At 39.0% G+C, this 11,462-nt stretch overlaps 1 protein-coding gene across 1 annotated transcript; it reads right to left on the minus strand.

The window, feature by feature from the left end:
* Positions 1–797: 797 nt before the first annotated feature.
* LOC103463661 (elongation factor 2b) lies at positions 798–6,968 on the minus strand. The gene is made up of 13 exons (XM_008407170.2): positions 6,816–6,968; positions 5,516–5,730; positions 4,855–5,036; positions 4,162–4,373; positions 3,896–4,074; positions 3,711–3,816; positions 3,225–3,477; positions 2,873–3,068; positions 2,421–2,787; positions 1,988–2,341; positions 1,724–1,906; positions 1,484–1,616; positions 798–1,175 (listed from the first exon to the last, which is right to left on the minus strand). Exons 1-13 carry the CDS (start codon positions 6,816–6,818, stop codon positions 982–984), a joined length of 2,577 nt encoding a protein of 858 aa, XP_008405392.1. The 5' UTR covers positions 6,819–6,968; the 3' UTR covers positions 798–981.
* Positions 6,969–11,462: the final 4,494 nt, after the last annotated feature.

Raw genomic sequence — 11,462 nt, forward strand, 5'->3', positions numbered from 1 at the left:
CTTACGCATAAGGAAGCAACGCCGTACAAATATTTTCATTCTTAGTTACCATATTGGACTTATATGAACCACTCAGTTCAAGTAAGATTTAAAAGTATCTGTATTTTACCTTTTAAAACTTGTCCCAACAGTTTGCTTTTACAAGACAAAGTCGGCCATTTTGACGTTTTATAGAAAAGGGGAGTTAAATATAATTACTGCAGGTTAGACTTGTTTCGGAGCTAAATCAAGAACCAATATGCAAAGGCTTCTCATATTGAAGTGCCCATTTGAATATTAGTTTGTGGTTGCTCGAGTTCATAAAAGCAGAAAAGTCGTTTTCACCGTTTAAAAGCAATTGCGATAGTACCGATGCAGTTTTCAACAACAATCAGCTTACCCACAAGTACCTTTTGAATTAGATGGGAGCTGTCATTTTTGAATTAAGTCTTCCTATCAAGCATGTCTACCCCATCTTAAAATACTAGAACGCAAGCAACTTCCACAACACATATCTCTTTAAATTAAAAAGTATCATCTATATCTACGTAGTTGTTTTCCAAAACAAAATGCATGCTTTATACAAGTTTTGGGTCAAATCGCTTCCAAATTAACAATAGCAACATTTTACCTAGAACTGTAAGGAATTAAAACCAATAACACCTTTAAATTATTGGCTGTTTTTCCCCCTATTAAATCTTGTAATAGACTGAGCATTTCCGACATGAAAACCAGTTATAAGTCCATTCCAACTTTCATTAATAGCATAAATAACCAATAATCCACACCACACGTTCTTACAGAAAGAAATACGCAAGTTTCAGGTTTTTATTTACTTTTATTTATCGTTTACAATTTTTTGTGGTCATTTCTTTATTATGGTCGTTCCTTTTGGCAAACATTGGTGCTCACTGTTCTGTACAGTTCGGTCCCACAATATAGACTTAAATTTGATGGGTAGAGAGGAATGAGACGAAAGTCGAGCGGGATGGGTCCAGGCCATTACAATTTGTCCAGGTAGTTGTCCAATGCTGGGACGCCTTCTTTGAGACCCTTGCGTTTGCGTGTCTCGAGGACAACAATGCCAGGCTTGGTTGTGGTCTCCAACGGGTTTCCAGGAAGGATCTGCCAATGGTCAAACACGCACTGTGGGAAGGCCTGGCCACCGGTGTTGGAACGAAGGTCTGCTGTGAAGCCTGAAAACAGAAACAGAAACCTCATTCAAGCATATGAGTGAAAATATGAGGAAAAAGCAAATAAATGATTTTACTTGTTGGGTGGGGAAACACATTGGAATACTCTAATAAAACAATTACAATGAAACATTCAATTTGCAATGCTAGTTCTTGTAGAACATCTCTGCAAATTTCATTCTCTTGTCACAAGCCCAATTACTTTAGCGCACTAGGAAATGAGTTCTGCTTTTATTTTTTGTTAAATTGTGCCACGCAAGTTGCCAAACATCATAAAAATGCTGAATTAAAAACAATTACACAAAACTTACCAAATGACTCCATGACAGGCAGGTAGGCCTTGATGACGTACATAGGTGTTCCCATTACCCTGGACTCCTCAAACACATGACCACGTCTCCTGGTCAGCACACCATAGATTCCACCCATTGCGGTTTCAGGGCACTTTAAATGACAAAAATATGAACATTTGAAGAACAACCATGGATTTATGAAATTATTTTTGACTCTGCTGTAGAAAAATAAAACAAAGTCTTCCCAGTAGTTCTCACCTGGATCTCCACCAGGTAGACTGGCTCCATGAGTCTGGGACTTGCTGTAAGCTCACAGGCATACAGAGCTCTGCGGGCGGTGGGGATGATCTGACCACCTCCACGGTGAATTGCATCTGTGTGCAGGGTCACATCATGGATGTCGAAGCGAATGGCGCGCATGTTCTCTTCACAGAGAACTCCCTATGAAAACATAAGATTTATAAATCCAGAACAGATCTCCTGAAATAGCAATGAGACTGCAATGCATCTATTGGCCCTCACCTCCTTGGCAGCCCACTGGAAACCAGCCACAACGCTATCCTTGATCTCATTAAGGTACTGAACTCCTTTGGTGACATCCACCAGCAGGTTGGGCCCATTTCCATCGGGTCCAAAGCACCAGATCTTTCTGGCTTCACCGACATCCCACTCGTACTTGTCAGCGAGGTAACGGGCGCGTGTCTTGAGGTCCTGGCGGTGCGTGACGTCACCCTTCTCGATGTCCTCTGCCAGGCCCTCTTGGAAGGGACGGGCCTTCATGAACAGACGGTTGTGCTTGTTTGGTGACTTGGACAAGCACATCACCTCTGATTCCTCGCTTACAGTTTCTCTGTAGGACACCACTGGATCAGATTTCTGGGGAGAACAGATCACTTTAGCTTCTTAATATAAAAAAATGAGCCAAGATAGAGCTTTAATAATTATTTAAGTTTACCTTGAGTGGAATGCAAGCATGATCTTCCTCCAAATCCTTCAGACAGATCTCCAGATGCAGTTCTCCAGCACCAGCAACAATGTGCTCCCCAGACTCCTCAATGATGCACTGCACCATAGGATCGGACTTTGACAGACGCTTCAGACCTTCCACCAGCTTGGGCAGGTCTGCAGGGTTCTTGGCCTCTACAGCAACTCTCACAACAGGGCTTACGCTGAACTTCATCACTCTCATGTTGTGCGCCTGCTCGTAGGTGGTGATTGTTCCGGTTTTGACGAGGTACTGGTCCACTCCAACTAGACCCACAATGTTACCACAAGGCACATCTTCGATGGGCTCAACGTAGCGCCCCATCATCAAAATGGTCCTAAAAGAGTATTAGAAGAGGCATAATTCACATGGCCACTTACATTTATTCATGAATGATGAGCAAACCAGAATGCAATACTAACCTCTGAATAGGCTTCAAATAGAGATCCTCCTTCTTTCCTGGAACAAAGTTTGGTCCCATGATGCGCACTTTGAGTCCAGTGGAAACGGATCCAGAGAAGACACGACCGAATGCATAGAAGCGTCCCTTGTCGCTGGTGGGCACCATCTTTGAGATGTACATCATAAGAGGAGCCTTGGGGTCGCAGTTCTTGATACCTGGTTGCAAAATTGATGAGTGAATTAGTGGACACCAAAATGATCACAAAAAAGAAAAAAAAAAAAAAGATAAAACTTATTTACTGTATTCTTAAAATAAAATATAGGCAGTGGTTACCCATATGGTGAATAAAAGGGTAATAACTTGTTGCCTACCCATAGCAGCTTCATCATCTCCAGGGCCTTCATAGAGCAGCTCACAGCGGTACTTCTGGGCTGTGACGGGGGAGGGGAGGTGGATGGTGATCATCTGCAAGAGGGCTTCTCCAGCAGGCAACCAGCGGCGCATCACAGCCTTAAGGAGGGGCTTGCCCTCCTTGTCCTTGTCTTCAGCGTCCAACTTGATGTCCATTTTCTGGATCAGCTTGGCAGTCTCCTCTTTCTTGAAGTTCATGATGGCATCAAACACCTAGCAGAAGGTTTAATTCATGTTAAACAGGCAAATATGAGAATGGTCAAAGTATCAGTGCATGCAACACCTGCTCAGGCTTAAGATCATCATCACTGTTTTTCAGGTCAAAGTGAAGAATAACTAAAATCATCACTTGCAGGTATATGAAGATATTATCTAATTACACAACCTTTTAAAAAGCTGAAAACTTTCAAAAATTCTCATGTTTACTTTAATCTCAGTATTTTTACCTTGAAGATGGGGTCGAGGACAAGAGCGCAGAAGGTACGGGAGCACCTTTTGCCATCACCAGTAATAGAAGACTTGACAAACTTGCCATTTTCCGTGTCGTAGTACCTACAGTAGACGGTGTATTTGTCAGCAACAGCCTGTCACATGTTCATACTGGGAAATGGGAGCAATGTTCGAAACTTACCTATCACCCCAAAGCTTCTTCATCATGTCCTCCACCTTCTTGCAGCGCTCCTGTGCTGTCATCTGGGTGTTGCCTTTGGCAGCAAACTTGGCTGCATACATCTCAGCAAACTGCTTCAGGGTGAAAGCCCAACCATGGAGACCCGAACCAAAGCCAACAGTACCGATGACTGGGTCAACCTAGCAAAAACGAGAATGTTAGGGTTTCGAGTTCATAGCTGGGCCACAATTTTTTCTATTGAAGCTATAAAATAAATAGATTCTTACCATTATGTTTCCCATTGGTCCATTTTCATCCTCTCCGTAAGTGGAAATGATTACATTGACTGACTCAACAATACGCTGGAAAGTTTGGTAAAGGTCTTCAGGCTCCAGCTGCAACTCCAGCAAGGCACGGTCCATCTTGTTCATCATCAGGACTGGCTTAATTCGCTCACCGATGGCCTGGCGAAGCACAGTCTCAGTCTGCACACACACACCTGGAATAGACAGGTCAACAGTTATCCATTTGTGTTAAATTTGTGCATATTCAACACAAAAATGAACAGACGTAAGAGAAATGCTGGCTCCAGAAAATTGGAATCTTTGCAATTTTTGCTATCAAAATTAACTGTAAGCTAAGAAAATGGCAGTGCAGTGTCAACTTGTACTACATAAAATAATTAGAAATGCAAACAATATGCTTCAGACATTTTAAAAGTTCTAGTTCAATGAAAAAAAACTTACAGAAGGATATTCAGATATAGGAATCTAAAGTATTTTTTTTCTTCCAAAAACTAAAAGGGGAGATTCCTGAGTGTTTCTACTTCTCTTATTTGTAAAGTCAAACAAAAAACATGTATGATGACCAATTATTTACAGTTCTAACACAATGTGCAGACATTTTATTAATGGCTCATAATGAAAAACTTTAAAATCCAACATTTATGTTAGCATGAGGTCCTGACAGGATGCCCTTACCTGACACGCAGTCGACGACAACGAGCGCTCCGTCAGTAACACGGAGGGCAGCTGTCACCTCAGAGGAGAAGTCAACATGGCCAGGTGAGTCGATCAGGTTGATCAAGAATCCAGAACCATCCCTGCTCTGCTTGATGAAGGCCAGGTCGTTTTCACTCAGCTCGTAGTACAAAGAGATGGCTCTGCAGATAAATAGGGTAAAGTGGCAGTGAGCAACCAATTACCCATGTCATATGAAGAACAAAACATTAAAGTAAAAAGTAGGGGTGCACAGATTGCAAATTTATGGGTGATTACAGATCTTTAATTAGTCTAACCTGCTGACTCAACTGTCTTTGTCTGAAATGCTGATAAATACAGCAAGAAAGTTGCAGTTAGCAACAGTGGTGTGACTAACTGCAAACATAGACACACCTGGACAGCGGGTCTGTCAGTCAAACTTCTCTCATGGCAGAGCAAAAGAGGGCAGTGGTTGATTTTTAGACCTTTGCTGAGGTAAAAAAGATCAGTAGATAATATAAAGTATCAGCCGATTCTCCCAAATTAAGGAAATTGGGGATGATTTATTGGTGCACCACCCTATAAAAAAAGGGGGAGAAAAGAACTGACCAATAAATGCCCCCATTGCTGTGGGACCATGTGAATGATCCAATAGACTTACGTAGACTTGATGGTAATGCAACGTTCCTGTTCATCTTTGCGGGTGTCCGTGAAACGCGTCTCTCCAGCACGAGCTGAGGCAATGATGCCAGCTTTGGACACCAGTGAATCCGTCAGCGTGGACTTTCCATGGTCAACGTGCGCAATCACGGACATGTTACGAATGTTAGCCTTTTTGTCCATGATGGCACGGATCTGGTCTACGGTAAAGTTCACCTGTGAAGATTAAAGTGAATTTAGAAAATTCAAAATCAAAAGTGAGAATTTACTATAGTTTTTCTAGGGGCAAATTAAGAATAATATCTTATTTTCACTATTCATTTCTCGCTGAAAACCTGACATTTTAAACATAAAAAAAAAACCCTTTAAAATGGAGACCTCATGAACTATTGCTAAAAGTTAACGACTGGCCAATCTTTACTTTCATCACAGATATAGCGAACTACTCAAAATAATGCACTCGCATGTAATAAAGCTTATCTGCTAACCATGACTACAGGATTTTATTTGCTGCTCATCTAAGTGAACAGATTGTGCTGCAGTTCCACCCTGGGCGTTGAGTTTCCGCCATAATCAAAGATGACGTTATTGTTGTCTATGTCTCTAGTCTTGCTTAACCGCCTCTAATAAGGATTTGTGGACTTTTGTTGACTGTAATAACACATTACTGCCTCTAGTGACAGTTTAGGACAGATTTGCTATTATACGCCCTTCGAATAATTGACAGCTGACATAATACGTCGGCATTTCTAGGCCACGTGTACGGACTTTTGAGACTGAGCTAAAGGCTAACGGTGGCAGTACGAAAATACCGGCAAGTTCATCTTTAAGCACAAAACAACTTATTACGCACGTCTGAGACACTCAATCCAAACTTCATCGGTTTGAAAAAGAACAAAACTTACATCTGATCACCATTCTTCCGGTACAATAGAAACTATGTAACCCTTTTTTGAACGGTTAGCATTAGCTCAAAAAAGCCGACACCAAAGTTACACATCAGTGCCACAGATTTTAAGTCATTATAAGAACTACGTTTATACGACTACTACAAAGAGTGTTATGAAGAACTCAACATCGCCAAGTACACCATTATTTTGAAATAGGATCAGTCTCTTCTAAGAAACCTTTCAGGCTAGCGACAGGTTACAAAATGGGGGCCATTTTGACCAGAACGTTATCACACAAAATGTTTGCTAAATATCCTTAAAATGTTGAAGCATTAGCAAAAATATGATCGCGGAGAATATGTAGGACTTCCGACGAAATACTGTTAGCTCGTAGAAGTTTTACAAACTCACCATTTTGACGGATGGTTTTGGATTCTCTTGGTGGAGAAAAGAGACAAGAAATTTTTACACTGCCCACCTCACGAGGGCATTGGCAGGGAAGAGGCCGCTGACGTCAGAAAACCGGGATTTATACTGCGTGCGTCAGTTCTGTGCGTAACGTCCCGGCCGGTGTATCCTAATGTCGCGCGGTGCTTCCAAGAGGAGATATTTTACTAAACAGGAAACGTCATTCAAAAAACAAAGGAAGCAAATTGTTTGAGAGTAAATTGTATTTATGTACTTAAATAACTTATGTATATTTACATTGTAGAAGTAGTAAGGCCCAGAAATGAAACAAATAAAATAACAAGTCTGTAAATAATAACAATATGACCATTTTCAGATTACATGCACGCAAGATATAATTAACCTAGTTAAAATGCTGAGCACAATGTCTGTTTGTTGACCATAAAGTCAAAATGTTTGCATCAAGCTGGAGATTTTTGGCAGAAAGCTTAAAAAGTATAAAAATAAAGTTCGTGAAGTAAGAAATTTAAATTCATGTAATTAACTTGACTTTTGTGTGTAGGCTAATCTCTCTTTTAAAACATGTTTTACATTCGAGCGGCTTTCTCTTTTAAAACATAAACACACTGTATTCAAGACTGTTTTAGACAGCAGCAGCTTAGAAGGCTAAATAGCTAAACTCTTGAGAACTGATTAAATAAGCTGTAAAATCCTTTTGTTCAGAATTTCCAAGATTTGTATTTTCACAGATTTCCATGATCTGTATTTTCAGCAAATTGTAGTTTTTGTATATTGTGCTTTGAAAAAGTATGCATACCCATTTTTTTATTTTATATTTTTTACATTGTATCACAAACATCAGTTTATTTTATTTAGAATTTATTAAATAAACCAGCAAACTACTAAATTGGTATTTATGAATGGACAGATGTAGACAGTATTAAGGAAGTGTAACAAAGACAGATTTTGACTGTGTGCAAAATGTATCACAATGTGTCGAACAATAGAATTGTTTATTCAATGTAGTTTGAGAATATTTCCAGCAGATGGCACCCCTGCGCCAATTTTCTGCATTGGAATGTAAGATTCATTGTACAAGCCAATAAAGCTTACTCTGCAAGTGAATAATAGCGTTTTGGGTATACAAATGATAGCGTTTTTGTCTAAAAATAAATGGTGGTTAATTTTCTATGTTTTTGTTGTAAAAAAAACAAACATTTTGTTTGTGTATCACATTAAATTAAACAAGTTTAGCTATTCATTTTGCTTTTCCATCAGGTCTGTTGACCTTTCTTCAAGTAATGTATTGCTCCTTAACGAATTGCAAACCTTCTTTCTGCTTGTGAATAATGTTCTTAATTACATTACTCACAAAAAAACATTTGGAAAATTCTAGCCGTTGTAATGGATACCCAGGTGTTTTTACTTGCAACTTTGTATTGGTTCATCAATGTAGGCAGCAGGTGGCGCCAAATCTCTTCTTATTGCTGCAGAGACGTGCACAGCAAAAATAATAAAACTCAAACTAAGGACACCTCATCTTTTCATCTTGTTTATTTGTCCATCAAATACCGGTGGGACAGGATGTTGATTTGTAATGAAGTGCACCAGATTGTGAAATGCACACAATTCAGAAAAAAATCTGAAGCATAAAATGTTATTTGTACATTTCTGGTCAGAAGTTCACGTTCATTTTGAGCTTTTATTGGTGCATCCAAAGTTGAGCAATTTATACCTGCAAATACTGCCCCAGTTGTCCACCAATGTAGTGGTAGGTTTGCTGTGAGGCTGTTTTGCTTCAGCTGGTACTGGTTGAATTATTTAATTTAATTTAATTTAATAATCAAAATGGAGGACTACCTCAAACATGACCTCAAATCAACATCTCTGGGTAGAACCTGGATACAGTTTGGTATTCCAACAAGAGAACAAGCCATCAGTTTTGCCCATATGATCTGCCAAGAGGCAGAACCATAAAACCAGCCCTGCAAGAACACAATGATGTCTTTTTGTTGGACAGAGAACAAAGATTTTTGTTGTAGAGGATAAAGGCCTCAAATGAGATAAACCCATTTTAAATAGGAGCTGGTCCAAGAGTGCTTCAGTTTATCTGAGGGAAGCATGGATCAAACCAGGAATCTCGGGATTAGTGAATATTTGCTGTGTGGAATTATGACACTAGAGAGAAGTGACAGCCTAAATTATTTGTTGTAGTTAACTCAAAGAGCAGTGATGGGAAGGCTCAGAGGATATTATCATTTGTGAACCACTGCTGGAAAGAAAAAAAAAACACCTTTCAAAAAAGCACTTAGTGAACTAAAATACAGCTTTGATGATCCATTTGTCCTTTATGTGTTGCTCCCTGGACCATGTAATCTACATTACTGCACTTACACAACCAACACCACCCAGGTGAGTTCAGTTTAAGTTTCCAGTCATCTTGATTCAGTTGGAGAGGGCTGCGCACTTCCTCAGGGGCTTCGTTTAATTACTAGATAATTTGATTAAGATTTTTGGGGTAAACTCACTCTCATCGATTTGATCCACGAATAGATTAAAATTTTGCTTTGTAAATGAAAAATTTCAGTGGCCCTTGAGTCCAATCTAAGCTTTCCCTTTTCTGGTGAAAAACACTACACAAAAGAAATGTGAGCTGACTATAAAGTGAGTTTTTCAGAGTGTTGACACAGGATCAAAAAACAGCATGCTGCTCTGCTGCCGGTGAGACAATCATTTCAAACGGCGAGGTGCAACAGTTCAGTGTTTTGACCTGTACTTGTACCACAAAAAACACGACGCATTTTACCAAAGCATCATCTGGGACCTCAGTGCCACATCCTTCAAATTCCTCCAAGCTCCTCTCCCTGGTGTCATTTGACAGTGGCCCTTTGTGTGCTTGTTTCAAGCTGGTGCAGGAACTGAGTTGATTGAAATTGGAAATCCTCTGTGCGTATGTTTAATTTTCAATTTAATAGAAATTTTAATTAACTGGGAAAGTGAGTGCAGTGCACTCTGTTTTAATCACACTTTCACAACGTGCAGGTTTGAAAGTTTGGTAACTTCCCTCATACTTTTTTTTGTGCCTGGACCCATTCCATAAATTAGGATATTACTGAAAAATTCATTTATTTCAGTAAGTAAATTCACTAATTCAAACTTGTTACGGACAATAACAGAGTGATGTTTTTGAACCTTTCTTTCTGTTCATTCTAATAATTTTCCACAATATATGTATCACTGTGTACTTATTGGACAACATGAATTTTATGCTTGAACCCTAATTTAATAAATCTGTCTGTCTTCCCAAATATTCTCTGTATTTCCATTTTAATGTATGTAAATCAAGTAACTGACATTTCTGTTTTAAGTTTGGGTTCCTGGAAATATCTAACAATTCAAAAACTGTGACTTGATGCCTTAAATCAGTGGTCCCCAAACTATGGCCCGCGGGCCGGATCCGGCCCGCCTCCACATTTGGTCTGGCCCCCTGAACAATACCAGAGAGCATTTAGATTATTTTTCATATACCGTATTTTCCGGACTATAAGCCGCTACGTTTTTCCTAAGCTTTGAACCATGCGGCTCATAGCCCGGTGCGGCTTATATGTGAATTTTTCTTCAACCACCAGGGGGCTCTTTATCAGGAAGTGAATCATTGGAAGTCAAAATTGGAAATAAAAGAAGAAAGCACCCATTAAAACGGAATTAGGTTTTAACACGGAATTGAAATTTGAGAATGTTGTCGATCAGTTAAATAACATTAAGGGGAAAAAGAATATTTATTTTGGTTTTTTAAATAATACTGGGATCATGTTGAGAATTTGAGGTATAGATATAAGGATCCAATAGATGGCAGTAGTGCAACAATAATGGATTTTCATTTAGCACATGCTAGTAGCAGACGCGAAGGATCAGCACTTTTACTGTTACAGTTACCGTTCGGAAACTATCGTAATCAATTCAGTTAAATCTAATCTTAGCAACTTTTTCTTTTGCGACCGTAATAAATGATATTCAATTGACCTGTTATGACTCAAATTTTGGCTGTCCGCCCCCCTCTGCTGCTGCTGCTTTGCTGTGGAAAACCTGGAGCAGCAGAGATATCTGCGGCTTATTTTTTGTAAAAAAAAATGTTACAAAAATGTTATGTTCACTGGTTTTAAAAAAAAAAACTTTGGGCTTATAGTCCAGAAAATACTGTATTTATTTCATAAATAGTGTAATTTCCTGGATTTTTCTGTGAAGAACCCAGAGAATGTTATTTAATTGTGCTTTCTGGAAAACAACACATTTTTACATGTAGGCACTCCTGCAATCGTCACACTTTTTCTGTTACAAACTGACTCCGGCCCCCGACCAGAGACGGGAAAAGTTATGTGGCCCTCACAGGAAAAGGTTTGGGGACCCCTGCCTTAAATTATGTCAACTTTTAAGCTTAACAATTTTGTTGAAATTGTAACTTGGTGCAATTTTTAAGCTGCTTTTGTCACGCATTATTATTATTATTATTATTATTATTATTATTATTATTATTATTATTATTATTATTATTATTATTATTAATAATAATAATAATAATAATAATAATAATAATAATAATAAATTAGAATATGTCCTGCCTTTTCAAACAACCAACAAATTAAAATCAGA

This window comes from Poecilia reticulata, chromosome 4, assembly GCF_904066995.2.
Source record: "Poecilia reticulata chromosome 4, P_reticulata-male-v2, whole genome shotgun sequence".
Lineage (NCBI taxonomy): Eukaryota > Metazoa > Chordata > Actinopteri > Cyprinodontiformes > Poeciliidae > Poecilia > Poecilia reticulata.